The sequence below is a fragment of the Camarhynchus parvulus genome, chromosome 4 (assembly GCF_901933205.1).
Source record: "Camarhynchus parvulus chromosome 4, STF_HiC, whole genome shotgun sequence".
In the NCBI taxonomy this organism is placed as follows: domain Eukaryota; kingdom Metazoa; phylum Chordata; class Aves; order Passeriformes; family Thraupidae; genus Camarhynchus; species Camarhynchus parvulus.
The window spans coordinates 17,209,369-17,232,577 of record NC_044574.1 but is presented as its reverse complement, the minus strand read 5'-3'; the positions used below and the strand labels follow the sequence as shown (position 1 = coordinate 17,232,577).

Here is a 23,209-nt window from a genome sequence, read left to right as displayed (position 1 = left end):
AACAAACTTTGGTCACTATATTTTGAATTCAAACACCTAGATGTAGGTAAAGTAAATGTGTCTTTAGCCTTTTCATGATGTATATCTCCAAAAGATCACCTACACTTTTGAAACAGAGATCACAGTGACAAGTCTGTTGCTCATATAAAACAGAATGTCAAACTGTATCAGATGGATAAAATGCATCTATTCAATAGACAATTTTGAGATGAATCAAGAAATACAGAATGAAGATCCCCTGGAAGTAAAGAACAACGAAGCCCTCCTCCACTCCAAATACAAAAAAAATGGTTTGGCTTTCTCTCTCAAAAGCTCACAGCACTGTATACAGCTGAAACAAACCCAAAACTCTGAAGAGAAAACAAAGTATTAACACTGCTCACTTACTTGTGTCTTTGATACTGCCTACATCTGATACTGATAACTTCATAATTTGCTGCAAAAATGCACTCAGTTTGGGTGATAATGGGCACAGTTATGAGAAACAATGAAGAATCTAGTATTTCAAGGGCAGTTTAACATATTCTCTGGCTTTTCTGATAGTAGAACTTGTGGGTACAATTTGATATTATTTTTTAATCCTGAAGTATTGAAATATAAAGTCACATTTGCATTTTATAACCTGCTGTGACTACCCTTCTTTAAAGTTACTGTGAAAGAGGACAGCCTAAGAAATGACCAATAAAAACTTAAATGCTATAATGATATTCTTCAAAACCTGACTGCTCTAGCTCTGGGAAGAGTTCAAATCTTTAAAGGTACTGAAAGAGTCTATAACCAATATAAATAAAACTCTGTTGCAAAGCATTATAATACTAATACTAACTGCTGTATAAAATTTTAAAGAGTCAGACTCTCAACACACTATGTGAAAAGATGATTTAAACATCATATTATACAGGACTTAAAAATCGTCTTATTAGAATCTCAGAAAACTTAGGCCACTGGTCCTTAAAAGTCAAAAATTACATTGGCAAATGCTGCGCTGAAAAAAGCAGCAGCCAAAAGACCCAAGCAAGTTTGATTGAACAGAAAGAAAAAAAAAATATGTTGCCAAGCTGTAATAAGGACAGTGATAAGGACAAACAGAATGGCATCTTGTTGCCCAAGATGAATAAATACAAAATAGCTTTGAACTTCTGAAGTTTCTGATCTTCTTGTGCTGGGAGTCCATGAACCCAAATAAGATCTGTCTCTACAGTAAATTTGAAAGATTAATAATGCATAGATATCAATACTATCATATACACAATTATACATAATTTTTTCTATCTCCACAAATTTATATACAAGAATCTTCCTATAGACATATATAAATATCTAAACTAAAATTTTCTGCTCAAATCAGTAAATAGAATTACTATACTCAAACAGAAGTTCACCATACAGATTGAAATCTATTTTCCTCCTAAAACCTGGGGTACTCTGAAAGTATAAAATATTAGGTATGTCCATTGTATCATTTTTCAAAAACACAGTAGAGAATATTATTTTTATTATTAATAATATTATTAATAATATTATTAATGATTTAATTACCTTATTCTTTACAACTGAAAATAAGAAAATACCTTTTTTTTCCATTTGCAACTACTTCAAAATTATTTTTGTTTCAAGGGTCATACCCACAGTTGCATCAGTGCATCTCATTACAAAAGAAGCCCATACAGAAGTATACAAGAGCACCTCCCAGGCTTTAGGCAAAACTTCAGTGAGATATATGAATTTGCTCCCCTGAACTGGGGACTTTCCCTCATTAGGTTTATGGAAAGAACATATGCTAAAACCTGGATGCTGTTTTCACTTTTACATGCCCAGGCTATGTTGCTTCTTTTAAGTGTGAACTTTTATGGAAAAAAAATACAGATAACAGGAGACATATGTGCACATTATACTACTGTTTTTTCTTGAGTTAGGACATACTTATTTCCGAGACACGGGTCGTTGGTTTGCTGATCACAGAGCGGTCCGGTCCATCCGCCTTCGCACTCACAGGAGAAGCCTGACTGGCTGGTAGCATGGCATGTGCCATGCACACAAACCTTCTTATGGCAAGGCTCACAACCTGGCAGAATTCCCACTTGCAGGGGCACATTTCTGAAGTCCTGGAGTTCACTGTTGATATATAGATTCCGGATGCAGCCATGGAAGCTAGTGCCGTTCTGCCCTGGTGACTGGCGCAAAGCTGCTATGTTGTTTTTCACAGGCATGCCTAGAAAATTAATAATAACAAATAACCAGTGTAATAATCTCACAATTTTCTATACAATTTTCTCCATTTTTAAAACACTTTTAGAGGAATGTTTCTTCTAAATTAATTATTCTTAGCTATTCAAACTAGAACGAACAATAATTTAGTTTTTGGAAATTGTCCTGGTTGTCCAGCATGCATGTAAACCAGCTCCAAACCTGTAAAACTCTAAGTCATGTTTAAGAGATGAATATAAGACTTCACCAGAAAGGAAGCTCAGAGCTGTGAAAAGGTCAGCTTTGCCCAGTTTTTCCCTAGTGCATTTAAGTCCAGGATAGCACACAGTTTCTGAATCCCAGAAAAACAAAGGTTGTTGAAATTTAGCAGCTGATATGTAATTTTTTTGTGAGTTAAGATACTCAAATCCAGAAGAATTTAGTAGGACCAGCTCATCAAAATGGAGCTAGCATACACATTTCAAATGTGAGCTTTTGCTATGGAAAATTTCTTGGAAAGGATAGTTTAACAGGTTGAGGTTCCAAAACCAAAAAAACTTTTGTTTAGCATGTATTAAAGACAGATTAATAAAATAAAACTAAAAGCCATTCAGTTTGCCATTACAGTCTAAAACAATCAATAATAAAAATAATTCAACATCCAACTACTATGTGTATACAGTTTTAGATAATGCAAATGTCCCCAATGTTGGCCATTTTCAGAGTAATTCCTCTGTTACAGTCTAGAGTTACAGGTGTAATTAGAGCAGTAGGTGTATGTGATGCACTTATCCTGTTATAATCATTCAAGAATAATTCAGAAGGAACATTACTATCAAATGTTTTCTTGTAAACATGAGGTTCTTCTACTCCTACCCCCTACTTTTTGTTTCCTTTAACTTATTGCCAATATATTAGCCTATAGCAGATAGCTCTTAAGAGAGTGCTTTCTAATAATGAATACACAAATGCCCAAATGAGTCCTGAGATTCACAAATAAAGGAAATCAAAGTACACTGAGCATAAAAAGGATCTGTTTACCTGAAAATAAATATTCTTATTAGCTGCATAGGTTTATTCCTAGACAAAATCAACAATTTTCATTCTGATACTTGAATAATGACAAGAAAGCAGCAATGTTCTGCATAGTTGCTCCTTATCCATGTAAACTGATACTTTAAATAGCTTTCTATATTACTCTAAACAGTTTAAGAGAGTTCATGCAGTAACCTAATGAAGTAGACCTGCCTTTCAATTAGAGGTTATTGTAATTTCATTTGTGCTAGGCTTCAGTGATTATAGAAATGAATAATATTGTATCCATACTGTTGATCTTATCCATACTTCTTTGATCTTATCAGTTAAGTAAGTGTATGGGGTTTGTGTGGTCAGGCTTCTCCAAGAAGGTGCCAGAAGTGTCCACTGTGTCCAAGAGAGCCAATGCCAGCTGTGTCCAGGAGGGACCTGTCAAGTCTGCCTAGGCCAAGCCAATCAGCTGTGTGATAACATATCTATAAAGTAAAAAAAACCCAAAAGAGTAATTGTGCAGATGTGACCAGAGAGGAGTGAGAACATTTGAGGAGCAGCTCTGTAGACACTGGGGTCAGCAAAGCAGGAGGAGGAGGAGTTCTCTGGTACTGGAGCTGAGATGCCCTGCAGCCCATGGTGAGACAGCTGTGCTCCTGCAGCCCATGGACATTCTCAGGGGAGCAGAGATCCACCTGCAGCCCATGGAGGAGACCATGCTGGAGCAGGTGGATGCTCCAGAGAAGACTGTGACCCCATGGGAAGCTGGTGCTGGAGCAGGCTCCTGGCAGGACCTGTGAAGACAGGAGCCCCCACTGGAGCAGGCTTTCCTTGGACTTGTGATCCCATGGGGGACCCATGCTGGAGCAGCCTGTTCCTGAAGAACTGCATCCCATGGGAAACAAGGGATCCATGCAGGAGCAGTTTGTGGAGAACTATCTCCCCTGTGGGGGACCCCACCTGGAAGAGGGGAAGGACTCCCTTCTCTGAGGAGGAAGCAATGGCAGAAACAATGTGATGAAGAGACCATAACCCATATTCCTCATGTGCCTGCACTGCTTGTAGGAAGGAGATGGAAAACTGAGGGGAAAGAAGTTAAGCCTGAGAAGGACGGAAGGGTGGAGGGAAGGTGTCTTTAAGAAATGTTTTACCTCTCCTTATCCTACTGTGATTTGGACTGGTAATACATTAAATTAATTTCTTCAAGTTGAGTCTGTTTTGCCACATCAGTAATCAGCGAGAGTTCTTTTCCCATCTGCATCTCAGTTTATGAGCTTTCACTACATTTCCTCTCCCCTGTCCAGTTGAGGAGGGGGATGACAGAGTGGCTTTGATGGGCACCTGGCACTCAGGCAGGGTCAAACTGTAAAATAGGCTTTGAACTATTATATTAAAAGACTCAGACTGCAAACAATCATGAATTTCCATCTCCTCACATCTACCTGCCATATTCTCAAACCAGGGACAGGGCAGAATCATCAAGGCCCCTTCACCCTGTTGTCTCCCTTGAAAGCCACACTCAGCTAATGTTCACAGAATATGCTTGAAGTATCTCAGCAGAATAGATGCACTGAATTTACTTTTTGTAAAAATAAAGGTGCATAAAACTTACATCAATGTAAGGCTAAACTAGATGTTATACTTGAAAGTGTCAGGAAACTTAGATGTGATTTCTGGGAACCATATAAACACGTATGTATGATACCAGGTAATAGGTGGTATATCACACACAGAAATTTTTTTTCTATGTTCTCTAATAAGGGAAATATTTGGAAACACAATGAAAACATATGCACAAGTTTTCAGCCTATGCACTTTTGCTTCTTCTAGCAAGATACCAAATGTCAGAAGGCCAAAGTGTGTATAAAACCTGTTTATATTCTTTAGAAATATTTCTTAAGATAATTTTTGTATAAAGATTCTTTACCAGTTAGGAAAGAACTGACATAGAAGCAGTACAGACAAATATTTCAGATTTTTTTTTTTGGCAAGGTAAGAGAGTAGTTCCCACCCCCTTTTAAGCTTTTGGACGCTGAACCAGACTACAGGTAAATTACTGGAAGGACGCAAATGGTAGGAATCTCTCTTAAATAACAGTCACACAGTAAAACTGTCGAAACAAGTATCTAATTCTAGAAGCTGCCAGAACAGAGCAGGCACAAATGAGAAGCAGCTGATACTCTACCTGTCTCAGAAATAGGGACATCTATGAAAGAAGGTGCCACTCTCAACTAGTAAAATACACTCTAATTTCCAAGAGAAAAATGTGAAGTATCAGTGATGTCTGTGACTCCTTTGAAGAATTTTTGAGAAGAAACAGATTGTCCCTTAAGAATTCTTACAAAAGCCATGCACTTTCAATATGATTTACTGAAATTTGTTACAGAAAGACAGAAAAATAACATAAGCATGTGTATTCTGACCACACACTCCATACACTCGGAAGAGGCAAAAAACCCCAAAAGCTATAAATCAATTAGCTCAGTTTTGGTAAAAAAAATTGCTAAATTACCCCTTTTAAACCAAGCTGCATATTGTGACTCAAGAGTAACATTAAAAAAAAGAAGTGGAGGAGAAGGCAGAGAGAGAGGGGATGAGAGAGAATGAGAGCACACACTGTACAAGGGCTTGCTGTTACGTCTGAATTTCAGCCTGCCAACTGAGGTGATGCTTATCAGAAATGCCATTTTAGCAGGAAAGTGGTAAGAGTAAGTGTAAGCTACATGATGATTTAGGTGTCAAACTAAGACTTTGGCAAAGATAAAAATACTGCATAAAAACCTAGCGAGAATTTAAGTTCTTAACTGATAAAAATGTGTAATCAAATTCCCTGAAAAAATCTAGATATAGTTGCATAAGAAAAAAATTATTGAATCTCAAAAAGATGGGTGATATAAAGATACAAGAGTGAAAATTACCTGTCTTGAGAATTTAAAAACATCATAAACAGATAAATTAGATAAAGAAGAGGAAAGATTAAGATCTGAATGTCAACCTACTGGTTTTTTTTCCTTTATTTTGTCACAATGTGTTTCTATGATTGGTTTTTATTATTTTTTGGATTGACATATTCTATGACAGCAGAAATAATTGTCTGTTTGGAGCCTAAATGTGAAAAATTATAATAGAATAAACACGGGACCCCCCTAAGGAACATGCACTAGAATGCAAAAGACTGCTGCTCTTAGATATCAAACCACTAAGAGAAAAGATTAGTTCCAAAAGTTATTCTTCCAATACTTGAAGATGACAATGCAGATTGTGTGATTCTCTTAATGGAGGCACAGATCTGCAGGGTGAAGAAGCAAGGAAGAGAACCATATGTCACAAATCAGCACTGCAGTGGTAACAATGTGCCCAGAATAAACGTTTACAGTTGGCAGTCTGGCCTCATTTCATCAACAGGTGCTTCTAACAGACAGGAGGATTATTGCTCTGCACTAAGCTCAGCTTTCAAGTAGTATAATTGGGCTCAGAAGTCATTAAACAAACTGATGTTGATAACACAAGTAAGCAAGCACACAGTGTCCTGTCAGAGTCTAGCACCCCCTCTTACAAATGTGGCACAGGACACTGTGTAAACAGAAGTGATACATAGGAAAAAATGCAATGTGCATTTTTGGAGGGCAATCTATGTTTGAAAGTATCAGTACATCAAACAAATGTACTGCTGATGGCACAGTTTTTTGCAAGGAGGCAAGATGCTTAAGTCTAAAAAGTTATTCTCAGACATAAAAGAAATAGGCAAAATGAAAAAGAAAGTACATTTTTTTTAACAGAAAGAACAGATCAGAAGGAAACTCCTTACATGCCTGTTGTAAGAGTATAAGGTTAAACTAAGTAGAACATGAAAATCTGTAGCATTTAAATAGTATTTAAAACCCATGCCAAATCAAATCTCTGAACCCTAAGAACTTAGACTTGCTACCAAGTAAGGAGGCACTAAGTGTTGGCTGAATTTTCTGACTTTTATCTAGATTGCAGAGGTCCATAGAAATCCAGCAGGAACTGCTAGTTAAAACAATGTGTTTGAACTCACAGTTCTACACAGTAACTGGCATCAAATGATCAAAATTTTTCAAATAGTTTAGCTGCTCAAGTTAAAAAAACAATTAAACAAACAATATTTTTTTTCTCAAAACAAACAAAACCTAAGCCCTGACACATGCAGTGAGGCAACTGTCTGGGCACATTCTTACCTAGTGTCCTAACTCCTATCAGCCCTAAGCAGTAAGATCTCCAGACATAAATTATACTTCATGGCTCTACACACTGCTATCATTTCCTGCAGATATCAGTACAGGGAAATTGGAATGTAAAATGAGCAAAACAGAATGCTACCATTCTACACTTTCTGAGTAGGCATTACTAAATCTTCATGAAGCTAAACAAAGTTGAGCACAGTTCTTCAGTATAATAAAAGGCTAAATAACAGCAGAAATTTACAAAATTTTACAGTCATAAAAAAATAAACATAATTAAAGAAAAGCAACCAGTGTCGTTTGAGGACATATTATTTCTTAAAATTGAAGCCATTGACATTAACTTCCAAAGTTTCATCTTAAGGAGTTATATCAATGAATGAGTCTCTTTAAGAAACACAAGAATGTGTTTCTTAAAACATGTTACCACAGTTAATTATCTATAATACCTCTAGTAAGAAGCAATAAAATCCTCTTACCTCCTACATACAGCGGAGAATCAAAGTTCAGAGTGGATTGCTTGGACAAATTGGTAATTATCTTAGGGCTTCCTCCATCAATAGATAAAGATAGAATCTGATCCATAGCTAGCAGCTCCACAATGTGGAAATTTCCATCATTAATTGTTTCCACACTGCAAAATAAACATTAATAATAAACACTTGATGGTCTGGTTAGAACAGCTTTTTACCTTTTTCCCCTTTAAGAGTCAATAAAGTTTCAGAACAGAACTTCTCTAGGAGGGCACTCCCCTGAAAATTACATTTTAAGCAAAGACATGCACATATGATTAAAAGCCAATACAATACAACATCCCTTCTTCTGGACTAATGATGAGAGGCTGGAATTCCTTTTCTATGAAGACAGGCTGAAGGAGTTGGAGTTGTTCAGCCTGGAGAAGAGAATGCTCTGGGAAGACCTTATAGCCGCTTTTGAACACTGAAAGGGAACTTGTAAGAAATATGGAGAGAGACTTTCTAGCAGGGCCTGCAGTAACAGGACACAGCCCAACTGCTCTAAAATGAGAGAGGGTAGATATAGATCAGATAGAATCTATTAAGTAAAAGAAGTGACATTAAAAATTTCTTTAATATGAGGGTGGGTTAATATGAAACACTGGGACAAGTTGCCAGAGAATTTGTGGACCTGTAATTGGAAATGCTCAGGATCAGGTTGGATGGGGCTTTGTACAACTTAATCTAGTGGAAACTGTCCCTGCCCATAACAAAGAAGATGGAACTAGGTTCCCTTCAAACCTAAGCCATTATGTGATTCTAATGTTACTTCAAGATCATATTTGCATGCAAGTCTGTGTGTATCCTACATTTTGCAGAGCATTTGGTTTACTTATCTTGCAAATATGAAGGCCTGAGTCAACTCCAGTGATACATAAATCTATTTCATGGAATATGGAACTGCATCTAACTTTAGTCCTGCCAGAAAAAATCATATCATTGGTCCAGACAGCTCCACTGACACTCGCAATAAGTTATTTGTTATCTTTATTGGGCATGGTTACTTAAATGTGTTCAGCTTCTGTCTAGCACAGTGAATATTAATATTGTAATGTTTTTTCTCTCATCTACATATACCATTTCCTTCTGCTTACTAACAAGATATGAACTCGCTAGTAGGAGGATGCCTGAAGGTTCTCAAGGTGAAAATGCTTGCTTCAAGCATGGTGCTTACCCTGCCTAAGGATGAGCTTAACTCATGCTGCTGGGCACAAAAATGGCTGCTGGTGCTTATCAGACTCACTATCTATGTAGCAAGTGCTTAAGTGCAGGAACTACTGTGCACTTGAACACTGCTTAAATACATCAGAGACTGAAGAATATAATTACTTAACTCTGGGACTGAATATATCATTGTACTTGCACAACTTGTAGTCCATTTTCCACTGGAGAAATGGAGCTGATTATATGCATGCAAGGTGTGAGCTGTAGTCCAGAGACCAGACATTAAAACTATTCCCATGAAAGCCTTTATTTGTTTCAGGGCACCATCAAATAAGTGAGTTTAATCCTTTGAGAAAAGTTATTTAAATGAACCAATTGTATGATAGCCTGAAATGGACAGTCACACAGTCAATTAGCTCTTCTCATTGAGAAAGCAGGATAGCTGAAAGGGATTAAGTTCCTAAATCTCAAGGCAAAAATCAAGTAAATTACCTTAAAACATCCTTAGTGATGTTTAAATTAAGCTAACTGCTTTTGTCCTGGAACAGATCAGCAGCACGCTTGGTCATTCACAGCTGTGACACATTAAATAGCTTCTTAGCCATTTATTACCAACTCTGTGAACAGCCTTTGCTCACTGTGGATCAAAGATCTGCATGGTAGCATGCATGCTTTACATAAACCCAGCTCCATTTGAGAGTGCAAACACGTGACAGAGCAGACACTGGCACAATAAACACTTTATGGGAGCTGCCAGGAGGGGGACTGCCAGTTTCCATGGGGGGAAAGGAAATGGTCAGGGTTTATCATTCCTAAAGAGAAAGATTTATTCAAGGTATCAAGAGGTTTGTTTGAACCGATCAAGCAATATAAAAGATACTATGATTAAGTTACTTAACACATTTCAGTGAATTCAGCCAAAAAATGTGCTAAAAATCAAAGTGCATACAACTTGACTTCAGGAAGCAAGAAACCCTGATGTAATGTTCTTGTTTCAAGGAAACTTATTCTACAACTTCTAAACCTTTCACTCAATAGTATTTAGAAGAATAAGAGCAACACAAAAAATGCATTTTTAGAGCAAGGGGTAGTTCCAGGGATATACAACTATAATGTGTAAAGGGAATGTGTCTCTGATAAGAGTGATTATTAAAAGCCTCTGGTTTAAACTGTTTCACTGGGAAAAATTTACTGCAGAAAGAGAAGCCCTCCTAGGTAAGGATGGTTTAAATTGAAGAGGAAATAAACTCAAGGCATATCTGTAATATTTTCTGCCAATGCACTTACATTACTTCTAGCCCATTTCCTATTGGAGATATGAGAGCTGAATGCATAGATCGTAATGAAAAGCTGTAAGAAGAACTGATTTAAGCCTTCTGGTACTCTGTAGAAGAATAATGATCTGGGAATAAATAGTCCCACATTTCCAATAAATATATGATGAAAACTAGTTTACAGAATGAAATTTTTTTTTTGTTTTATGTAAAAAACAGTTGACTTTTGAAAATGAATGCCCAGACAGAATACAACACAAGTGGATCAAATTTTTCCAAATAACCATCTCCAATGAATGAATATTATTTATTGGTCTTGGCAGTGCCATCATCTCATTTCTCAGATTGACTGATGACTGCTTTTGGGATGCAGGCTCTTCCTGCAGTCAGTTCCCATGAACTGGGAGGACAGGAGGGAAGCAAAAGGGAGGGACTAGAAGGGAGGACTGGAAACATTCCAGGAGACAGCTTTAATAGGTAACAAAAGTACAGAAAGACAACATGCAATGAATGGATAAAAAGAAGGTCAAGACCTTAAAAAGGCTGGAGATATCACAAAGATTCTGGGAGGGTAAAACAGTAAGAAGCAATGAAGGGATTTGAGTAAACTGTGTAAAAGGTTCTGTGCTACAACACAATCCTTTCTAGAACCTGAAATACACATTAAAGAGACACAGTTTGTAGACCTATCACTAGATGCACATATATACCTATACACAAATGTGGAAATGTATACATGGCTTCCAAAATAGAATGATGAAATCACAGACTCATTTAGGTTGGAAAAGACCTCTAAGATCATCAAGTCCAGCAAATAAACTAGCACTGCCAAGTCCACCACCAAACAATGCCCCTAAGTGCCACATCTACACTTCTGTTAAATACCTCCATGAACGGTGACTACACCACTTCCCTGGGCAGTCTGTTCCAATGAATGACAACCATTTACATGATGAAATTTTTCCTAATATCCAATCTAAGCCTTTCCTGGTGCAACTTAAGGCCTTTTCCTCGTCCTATTGCTTGTTATTTGTGAGAGGACTCTGATCCTCACCTGGCTACAATCTTCTTTCAGACAGTTGTTGAAAGAGAAAAGGTATGCCCTCAGCCTTGCCTCAACAGCAGAAGGCTTCACTACATCTATCACATGATAACTTTCAAATATCTCAGAGACTCACCATCATGCATATCAGAAATGAAATGTAGGTTAACAACAATAACAGAAACTAAATAACTAAAAGTGTGTAACTACTTCACTAAACAACTGTGTCACTCTGTAACATGTAACTACATTTCCCGTCCCTTTCTTCACTAAACTTGCATTCTTCATTTGTCACATAATTCAAAAGAGACCATCAACTATGTAGGGGAGAGGCTTCTTATTATTTTGTAACAGTAACCTAATTGGGGCTCTTTGTTAATTGGTCACTTTGTTATTAACTCCTTCCATGTTTATCTTTGTTTGGGTTTTTTCTGTGTGAGTACTGTTTTTTCAATCTTTCTAGATTAATCTTTATAGATAATTATAATGGACAAGTGAGAATTACCAGTATTTATTATGTTTCAATAATGCTAGAGAAAACTCAAATTTATGGGAAGGACATATATGTTTTGAAAGAGAAGAAGTATTCTAAATAGATTATAGAAATGGGAGCCAAAATAACTTGGAACTACATATGACCCTTATTCCTATAGCTTCTTATTCTCAGACAGATGTACCTATTGAATAAAAATCAACAAAAATAATTTAACTCCTGAGGAAAAAGAATCTAAATTTCTTGTGTAGACCTAACCCAGACAGAAAATAAAAATATTATTTTGAATAGGAGTATAATAATTTATTAAAATAATTTATTTTCACTGAAATGTCCCTAATAGAATGTAGAACAGTGTCACTGTTACAAACTCTAGAAGCAAATATACCTATATATAATTTTACAATAAAAGGTGTAAATAGAGTGAAAAGAACATTCAAGGAAAACTGATTTAATACTTCCCCTTTACTTCTGAAAGTAATTTTAGCACCAAGAGGGCAGTCAAGGCCAGGAAGTGATGCCTCTTGTCTTTCTGCTCACTCTTGCAATGACTGTTTGGTAATTTCTGTGAAGTTATACAATACCTCCCAAAAATTCAGGTGGTAATTTTTCAAAGAGACAGAGAAATATGATTAAAAAAAAAAACTCAAAAATTATGATACAGAAGCTGCTGTAGATTCTTTCTCTTAATGACTTTGGAAGCAAAAGCCATTTCTTTTTCAAAGGTAGTGCCTTTTTTCAGAAATCAAGTTTTTAGCTTTCTCTTCACTTGCCAGGGAAAAATCCCACATTATATGACTGCCTAACAGAGAAGAGAAGCTTCTATTTAATTTCTGCTTATACAGTGTAGTTTTTCATTTTACTCAGCACACTAGGAAATTATTTGGCAGTTACAGCTAAGAAAAAACTCCACTGCTACATGTGAGCTTTACAAATGTAAATAAATAAATATTCTGCTGAAAGCTAACTCTTATTCTGTTTTAATGCATCAAATAATATATTATTTGCCTGACATATCTGCATTAGAGTTACTTGCCAACCAAATCACATCTTTTGGCAAGAAGTTTTAAGTGTCTGACAACACATTAATTTGCATATATTTCTTTTAACCATGTCTTAAAAAATGTGACTTTGATATAAGTAGTGAATGTAGGTTTTGTTTCAGTTGCAAATGTGTTTCATCCAGGTTCACCTGTAAATAGCAGAGGCTGGATATGATCCTGTGTCATAGCTGACCCTCACTCTACCCCGGTACAGTTCCACTGCTATATGATCTTTATCGCCTTTGTACAGCAGGATCCCACTGTCTTCATCTGTGGCAATCTAGTTAAAAGACAGAAATATTTAGAAACCACAAAAAATAGGTATTTAATCAAAATGAGGTATTAAGTGAATCTCTGAATTTACTGCCATAGTCTGTTACTTAATTATAAAATTATTTTTTCAAGGAGAACCTGACAAAAACTCTTCCTATCAATAAGCCCATCTACTTCAATGTGAATATAGAGTTATGGCATTAACTCTTCTAGATTTTTAGCTCAGACTGTGAAAAGCTCTTTAAGTGAGCCAATAACAACTTTGGGTCATTTTGTACACCATGGAAAGTCATTTACTCTCTTTTCCAGAAAAGAGAATCCACAACACAAGCAAACTTACCTGTAGAGTGATATTGGTTTGGGGGCGTATCTTAGCTGAAGGGATTTGCAGATAGGATTCTTTGTTGACGAAGTTTATACTAATCAGCTTTTCACATTTCTCACCCTGGTATCCCGATAAACACTGACAGATTGGTTCACTTTCTTTTATGATACACTGGGCCCCATTTTGACATTCGTAATTATCACAAGGGCTGGTGCGAGGTAGAACCATTGGCGGTGAAAACTCACAAAACAAGCCACTAAATGAAAACAGAAAACAATCAGTATTTCCAAGAAAAAACAACTGTGACAAGACATCCATGTTTGTACTGGCTTCAGATCTTTCTCACCTGTACCCTTCTGGGCAAATGCAGGTGTATCCATTAACTGCGTCCGTGCACTGCGCTCCGTTTTTACATTTGTTGTCCTGGCAGTCGTCAAAGTCAATGTCACAGTGCTCACCTACATATCCAGGTGTGCAGTCACATCTGTAAAACAGCAAAGCAAACTGGATAGCACAGTGCCTTTTAATGACCCACTGTGATTATAACAAAGCTAAGGAACTACTGTATTTAAAAATCAAGGAAAAAAAGGCATTCCTAATACTTTGTGTGCAAAGACTTTATAGCTTCATCATACTATTAGATGGGGAATCTACATATATGATGAATACAGGTTTGCTAGTTGAAATGTTTACACACCTGCTATTATATTCAAGAATTGTGTGCAAATCTAGAGAGCCCTCATGAATAATTTCGGCAGTTTTTAGAATTTATGAGCCACACAGAATGTTACAGGATGTTATTCATGGCTGCAAACACTAAACATAATCAATGAGCTTGAAACCAAGACAAATAATCCGAAGCTGGTACTGATGGTTATTTTATTTGTCAACTGAACAGCTATGAACAGACCAATGGTCCATTTATGCAGTTTAAAGGTTATGCATATTTTATTTGCTCCTAAGGTTCCACCAGTTTGATCTACGAAAAATAGCTCCGTGGTTGGTGAACGAACAGAAGTCTTAAAACCCATCATCTGTCCCCCCTGAAGCCCCACTGGTCTAGAAACAGCCCATCCTCAAGAGAGTATGTAATGATTTTTGTTTGTTGATTTGTTTTTTGTTTTTGGGTTTTTTTTTTTTTTAATTTTTTTTTTCCATGTGAAACTCTCATTGCTAATGCTAGTTGCATTCCTTCAGGGAATTCTCATATATTGGATTGAGGGAATGCTCAGAACTCTGTCAAATATTACAAATACAGGCATCCATATGATATTTTTTTAAATTAAGATGTCATTAATTGATTTCATTAGGTCTTGTGATTCCCTCCTCAGTGTCATTTCTTTTACTATCTAAAATTTTCTCCAAGCTGGCAAAAGTGATTTTAAATAGGCATGTAAGTTTACATTTAGCACTTCAATCAAATATGTTGCATTTTTTATTCAACAACAGGTATAAACAAGATAAGGGAAAAAGAATATAAAGCAACCTATCAAAAGTCTGACTGAGATACATCTTGAAGTATACTGCATGTGCTACTCTCTGATTTAAAAGTAACAGGAAAGATTAATGAACTGGAGAGTACAGTATACGACACCAAACTAGGTTTATTGAAGTGACAGGAAAAAACAACATAATGCACTACAACAGAAACCAAACAATTTTTCTGTTTTCCAGTTTGAAACTATCAACTTAATTTCACATTCAACTGAATATTTAATATTTTTATGCCATATTTTAAATAAAATGTCATTTATAAGTAGTGGGAATGACAATCTGATTTTAGCACAAAAGCATGCTGTGCATTAAACAGGCACTTGTGAGAACAATTTAAATCTGCAGGTTTCCTGTATTTATAAACCTAAAGCCTATTAAAACAACTTTAAATTGTACATACTAATTAATCATGATAAGGATATGGTGTAATTAAAGATTAGCTTTCCTGGGGAGGGATTTCTTTACTTTATACCTTTCAGTGTGCCTTCCTAATAATCTCTTTCACAATTACTTCTCTAAAAGCAATATAATTATTCCACTTCAGTTAAATGCAATTATTTTCCTACTGCTCAAACTCCTATAAGGGTTTTGTATAGACCATCATAAAGGCTGCCTGTGTTTCTATTTAAAATCTGGTTGGAATTAGACCTTTTAAAGATCAGTGAAATTCAGTAAAACATACTTAAGATAATAATGCAGCTTTACATGAAAATAATGGCCTGTTCTGCCATAAGGTTTAATAATAATCAAAATTAGTACTTTGAGAATAGAAGTGGCTTCCACTAGAACAGAAGGAAAGGAAGCTAAGCAGGATAGAAAAATACAAATTTTGATCCAGTCAGTTTCTATCAACATTTCAGACTCACTTGTATCCTTTGGGTGTCAAGATACACTTTGAATCATGCTGGCAAGGATTCAGGTTTTGGGCACAGAAATCTAATTTCTCCTCACAGAGTTCACCTGAAATACAATATATGTTGTCAATTCAGTGAAAATATCACAGTGACCTGAAAATAGCAATGAACAGAATTTTAAAAGCAATTCCTTTGCTAACACTAAAATATGCATACTTCTTTACATAGCAATAAATACCTTTATAATAAATATTAATACATAAATAAATGGTTATGCAGAAATGACAAAAATAAATAATAATATACCTGGTAACTCATTTATAAACAGTATCAAGTTAAATCATCTATACATGGATATAAATGGTAATTTTGTAATTACTTTTCTTTTACAATATTTATCTCTGCTATATAGCAACACTAGCGATTGAAGCCACTAAAACAAAAAAGCCATCAGTATGCTTTTCTTTTACTTGTTTCTAAGCACATTACACACAGATATATCCAGATTTTCACTATCATTATAAGTAGTCTATTACCTGAAAAAAACCTGTTAATATCACTGCATGTCAATACAACTCCAATTATCCAAAAATGAAAACTTGTTTTCTACTTTTCCTTAAATATGACTCCATTTTTTTGCATTTGTTAATGTACCATAATTATCTATAATCTGTTCTGTGAAAAGAAAAGAAAAAAAAAATCTATGTAAAAGTCTATCCTTCCCTGCTAATAGAGGCAGTGGCTCTAATTTCCAAAATGGGCTTATAATCCAAAAAGTATTTTAATATGATTAAAAAATGTTTTATTTGCAACTTTATGGAAAGGAAACACAGGTTTGTAAACAGATCAACAATATCTTGTTCCCTGACTAACTTATCGGATGATACAATGGATCGGGCACTTGCTAAACTTGTAATCACTGGTTTTTAAGGTAGGTATACTTATTCCAGCACCCATAGGAAGAATATATGTGTAATATACAGGTATAAACCCTGTGCCCACTGAATTCAGGTACTGACAGGTCCATCAGACTCTGAAACTACGGAAGCAGTAGGATTGTCCCTGTCCTTTATTCCCGTCCAGTAATAAAACATGATCTGGCAAACAAAGAGAAGTAGAACTGCAGATTACAATGACAATGACAAACAGAAGAGCAGAAGAAAGGAGTGAATGATCAGACACTTTCACTGCTCAAACTGCACTTGCCTTCAAAGAAGTGATATTTGGTATCCCTCAGTTTTACTGAGCTGAGCATGTCAGTGGCTTGCAGTGCAGTGGACAAATAAACCAAAAAAAGAGCTAAGGAACAGTCTATATTAAAGCAAGGATAGAGCAAAAGGCAAAACTGAAGCAGGAGCAAGGACAGTTATGCCAGTTGAGAACACAACTGAAAGACGTATACTAAGTGCAATAAGACATAGGACCTCTACATCTTCAAAAATGAGAGGACAAGCCAAAAAACAGCTAGACAAGTATTTTGCAGCCATTCACCCAGACTGGTTCTATACAGATTAAAAAAAAAAAAAGTAAATAAATAAATGAGTAAATAAATATCACATTCTCAATTTGCAAGTAGTGTGTTTTCTCTATAAACCAAAGGTTTGGGAAGGTTTAAGATAACATAAGAAAATAGCCCTCATGAACAGGTCACTTAATAGCCGCAGGAAAACTGTCAGTAACAACATGACTTAGTCAATATATGTAGGAAATTGAATGGAGATCAAATGCAGGCCACTGAAGATGACAAATACAAAGGATTATAATTCTACCCTCAAAGCCTCTTCAAGCTCTCAATAGAATTATTAGTCTGGAAATGTGCAACTGTTATGACTAGGTCAGTGCACAAAGAATCCTGAAATACCAGGGATTGTTTGCATCCCACGATATATTAAACAAAACCCAGATCCCTTTCTCTTTTCAAGGGGTTTTGTTCAAACAAACTCATATATATATAGGTCTTCAATGCTGTTCTTCACACAGCATTTAGTCAACTTGCAGAACTTGTAATAGCTGAAATCTGTTCAAAGAGCAGCACTGTTTAAGAGTGAGATATAAGTATGGGAACAGTGAGTTCAGATTTTAAGGATCATGGGAGTAGAATAAGCAAAAATTACTGTTGTTTTAACCTAGTTTGTTCACATTCCCATAGTTTATATACACACCAATAAAATATTATGGCATATATTGTATATTAAATTACATGCAGAACTGAAAAATACATGACACCCCAACTACAAGTAATAAAAATGTGGTTGTACAGCATTAACTTGTATAAAAGCACCTTTAAATATTTCCAAGATTATTAAATGTGACAGCATATCAGAGAGTTTCTAAAAGCAACACATTGAGCCTATCTCCCAAGCAGACTGGAGTTTGCTGTCTCTTATACGTTCACAGCAATGGGTTAGTGAAAAGAAGACCAAACTACCTAGAAAATGCAATTTAGGAGTGGCATAATAAGAACAAGCATTCTTACCATTCCTGTCAAATTTATTAAACTGATTTTTCTACAGGACATTGATTTGGCTTAGATTATCATTGGCACAGATTTCTCAAATAACTTGAGTGGCAAATAGTTTTACTCAATAGTACCTAAGCCTGTACATTTTTGTAAATCCTCTCCCAGGTAAAATACAGGAATAAAATATAATACAAGATTTCTTGGAGTACACTGCATTTTAGTATTCATAGGTTGCTGGCCCTAATATCTTCAGAACTATACTGAAAGCAGAATCCCCTCATGAGAAGCGCTCAGGGGCACTTGAAAACTCCTTATTTCCTACTCTTGGCTGTGAATCCTGTATAATGACTGGACAGTTAAGTTTTCAACAGTCAAGTTTTAATTTGAAAAATGTCCACCTCAAATTATAAAATCACTGTTACACTGCCAGGCATACTGCAGTTAAATGGTTTGCAAACACCATCAAACATCACCAGGCATTTTTGAGATTAAGGTCAGAGTTTGAGCTGAGTACTCTGTAGAAAAGCACATAGAAGCAGAACTTTTTGTGCTGGGACAGCAGAAAAGTAAGGAAACTTTTCCCTTGCATTTGCAAACTGTATGCATGGTGAATCATATCCTTGGAGTTTTAGTTCAGCAGTCAGTAGCAAATAGGAAACAGGACGGTGTCCATGTAGCAAAAGACTCATGTAAAAAATACTATGACCATAAAAGTTAGCTTTAGTTACAGTACAACTGTTAGTTATTAAAAAAAGTAGCATTAATGACAGATTTGTACTCAGGATCAGTAAAGTAAAAATCAAGATGGAATCCAAATATGTACATCAGATACTCAATTTCTGAATGAAGATGTAAATGCCAGAATAACAAGGCAAGATAACCCAAATGCAAGGTCTTGTACAGCTAATAATTAATAACTGCTAATATTAATAAATGCTAATAGATTTTTTTCTAAATGGAGAATTCTCATGGCCGAAATAAAACTGTTTCAGAAAAAGTTAATAAAAATGTAATTAAATTATGGAATATGGAATATAAACCACTGAAGAATATAGGTTCATGGTAAAGAAACCCCTCCTTCAGCATACTGAACAATCATTGTGTTATTCAGAATTTAAATGAGACAAGTAGTAGTTTTAGTAGAATTTAAATGAGAAGTAATTAATTTTGTTGATATGAAAAGATAGCGATGAAAGTGAAACACTCATTGGACAAGAAAGCACAGATTTACCAAGTTAGGCTCCTTGGCTTTACTGGAAGGAAATCTTAGAGAGTTTTCTGATTTGAGAAACATAATACAAGGTTTAAAGAGCATACTTCAAAATAATCAGAAAAGGCTGAGGAAAAAAGTCCCAATTCAAGGAAGCTTAACACCAATATGTGAGGACATTCTTTTATTAATCTAATAATACTGTAACTGAGGTTTCTGTAAGAGCTTAGCTAAGTAATTATGTTTTTAAAAAATGGGAACATTTCTGTATGTAGGAGAATAAGGAACAGACTAGTTTGTCTAAAAGTAAGTAGCGGATAAAGTGTCAAAAAACCTGTGAAAAGCTTCCAAAGTTTAATTAGAACCAGAACAACTCTTTTCAAGAGACATCTGGCTTAATTAATCTAAGGAAGTCTGAATTCTGGTATAGAGTAGCATTGAAACCAGTGGAATTGTGAATGAACACGACCCTCCAAGCTCAAGACAAATATTTACTGAGATTTTGCATAGAGTATGATGTAGACTTAAAGAGTCAGCCAACACCATGAAGTACTGATGATATATACTGATGATACTTTATATAAGTAACCAAAGCTGTATGTTTGCTAGATTCACAGGTCAGTTTGTACTTCCTGTGTGGGTTAATTCAGTCTTATGACTTGATAAGATTATAAGTCACTAAAAACTTCATCATAGAATACCAGGTTTATCCCCCAAGGATTATCTCCTGGAAAGAGCAGAAGAGAAAAGATGTCCCAGCACCCTTTCCAGCTGAATCCTAAAAGCACCTGTTGGGGAATCCACCACTTTCCTGGGAAGATTATTCCAGTGGCTCCATGTCCCAATTGTAAAAAGTTTCCTTCTTATTTAAATCTAACTGGCATCTCCCCAGGAGTACCTTGTACCCATCACTCCTCCTCTCTTCCATGTGTCTCCTTGTAAAAAAGGGAGCCTCCATTCTCCTTGCAGCCACCCTTTTAAATACTGGAACAGGGTGATAAAGTCTCCCCAGGTCTTCTTTTCTCAAGGCTGAATAGACCCTTAACTCTGGATTTTCTATTTTATAGATATATACTACAACAAATAATGAATAACAAGGCAACGAGGTGAAGAAGGATTTACATCTTTGTTATTCTGAATAATTGGTCAATAAATTTAAGATAAAGCAATGTCAGCCAGTACATTTCTAAATGAAGAGGACAGCTCTAACAAAAATGGACATGAGCTTCTTAATGTAATAGCACATTGTTAATTACAGGCAAGTTTATAAAGAAACAAGTTTAAAATGCCCCTTATTAGCAAAGCTGAGTTTCATATTCAAAAAAAACCACCCAAACCTAGACAGAGAACCTAAAAGCAACAACAGTCAGTTTTAATTACCAAAAACCAGGTTTTTCCTAGGTTATTCCCTCTTCCAAAGTCAAAATAGCCAATACCTACCACAGAATAGAACAGAAGGATTTTATGTGTGTGCTTATATTTCCGTTTCATCTTCTGAGCTTAGTTAAGCTATACTGTGAGTCAACATCTGCAGTGTTTATGTTTTATCAATTAGGTATCTCTGTCTGACTCTGTGACTGGAGGTCTCTGTTTAATACTGTGACTCAAACAGCCAATAGAGTGCAGCAGGGGGTGGAAAATGACAGTGCCATTTAACAACCTATATACAGGAAACTGCTGCATTTTTAAGTCTCCAGCAGTTTGATGTGCAGTATACAACATGAATTGTTTCAGGTCTTAAGCTCATTATTCAGAAAATACAAATAAAAATATTGACTATATGAGGGACAAAATTTCTCAGAATTAGCAAAAGTTCGCAGTGACAGTAGAATGCAGTTTATAACCATAAATCTGAACATTTTTTTGAATTTAATTTTAGAGTCAAATTGCTGGACTGTTCCCATCTTTCAGCATGGCACAAGTATTTTTAGCTATCTCCCATGCTTGTGGATCTCAGTATAAGATGAGGCTTAGTTTAATTTAGTTTAACATTTTCTTTGGGTTTATGTTCACTGTTAACAGCAAAAAACCAGTAACTTTTAGGCAGGTAAGCCTTAAGACAATTATGGCAAACTGAAGGGTGGATGATAGATTAGAATGAGTCAAGGCAGTGATTAAACCAGAAGCAGGTAGCTCAGCTTGCCACAAATATCATGTATATTTCCCCTTTATGCAAATGCAGTAAAACTTTTTCAATACTTGAGCTTTTAATAGAGAATGGTAATGTCAAGTTTTTTAAGCTAGATGAAATAGAAAATTTTATGAGTGATAAAAAGCAAGAATAAAAATTCTTCTCTTTATTCTAAGAATCTGTAACACATGCAGTTCTTACAAGGGGGAGAATTATGATTTAATTTGATGGAATTATTGAAATTTTTATCAAGCTTGATATTACATGATTTGCATTTGATTACTTGCATGCTTAAATTTCAGGAAGGTACTTATCTGATTACCAAGTGAATTCAAAATACTAATGTAACTCCTTTATTGCAGAGCCAAGAAAGTTGTGTCTAAGGCTTGCATAAACTGAGATAATTGCTTGAAATTATCCCTTTTTTTCCCCTAATACTGTCACAATTCAAAAGATGTCTTGCATGATAAAACTGACTGATCCTCCAGGCACCTTGTAGACTATCAATTACTTCCACATTCAACGGGTAGCTGAAAGCTAATATAGACATGTATCACATACACATCTATTTAGTCTTGGAGCCAAACTTAGTTCACATCCCCTGGATGTTTGATAATTTGTTTGTGAGGAGTTTGTTCTTTCTATAATCAGTAATTTTAATATGTTACAGTTCACACTTGATAATAAACAAGAAAAACAGCAGGCTATTTCTGCTGTCTAGATGAGTAGTAATAAAATGTAAATACAGCAACATGTCTAAATAGAAGATAGTTTAAGCATGGAAAACCTCTGGCTGGAATAATTTTCTGAAAATGTCTGATACTCTGCCTCAGTTACAGAAAAAATTCACACCATGAGTTTAAGTTGTAGGTATTATTCATCAGATATCTAAATTAGTCAACATAGATGTTATTAAGCAACACAGATTATATAACTGCAGTCTTGCTTAACATGTAATTTCATGGATAATGAACATATTTTTATTACTATATATAATATATTATATTGCTTCAAAAACTGAAAATATATTTATCAAATTAATGGCAAGTATACCACAAAATTATTCATTTGCTTTTAAAACTAAATATGCAACTTTATAAATATGCTGCCATTGATAATGGTAGGTCTCAGATTGTATATATGGTCAGATTGCAGAGAAGATGGTTTATCTCTGTTAGTGTGTGATAGGTGCTAAGCAGAAACTTAAAAAAATTAAAAATCAAACACCCAAAGTTAGTGCCATAAATCTTTTCAATATTACCTTTCTTCTACCATAGCCCCGGATTAATATGGTCATTTCAGTTTCTTTAGATATTTACAGCAAATAAGAAGCCACAGAAATGAGGAGCAAGATGATTGCCATTTGATACTCCAGCATATTTTCTAGTAACACAATCTATTGAAAATTTTAAAGCAGAACAGTGCTGTAAGACAGAGAATACATTAGCATGGAACCAAGGGATGGCTTTAAGTTGAGAATAATAATGTAAGCTTACAATAATGTAAGCTTTTTTT

General features: G+C 35.4%; 1 protein-coding gene across 11 annotated transcripts in view; it reads right to left on the bottom strand.

Annotated features, from left to right (window-relative positions):
• The window catches only part of SLIT2 (slit guidance ligand 2), a 257,601-nt gene that overhangs the window by 5,340 nt on the left and 229,052 nt on the right, over positions 1–23,209 (bottom strand). For all 11 annotated transcript variants that reach the window (XM_030946830.1, XM_030946825.1, XM_030946835.1 and 8 more), the window contains 6 exons: positions 15,905–15,998; positions 13,891–14,028; positions 13,560–13,800; positions 13,096–13,226; positions 7,895–8,049; positions 1,924–2,212 (listed from right to left, as the gene is read on the bottom strand). In XM_030946830.1, the coding sequence (XP_030802690.1) occupies positions 1,924–2,212; positions 7,895–8,049; positions 13,096–13,226; positions 13,560–13,800; positions 13,891–14,028; positions 15,905–15,998 (1,048 nt within the window). The remainder of the gene's footprint in view (positions 1–1,923; positions 2,213–7,894; positions 8,050–13,095; positions 13,227–13,559; positions 13,801–13,890; positions 14,029–15,904; positions 15,999–23,209) is intronic.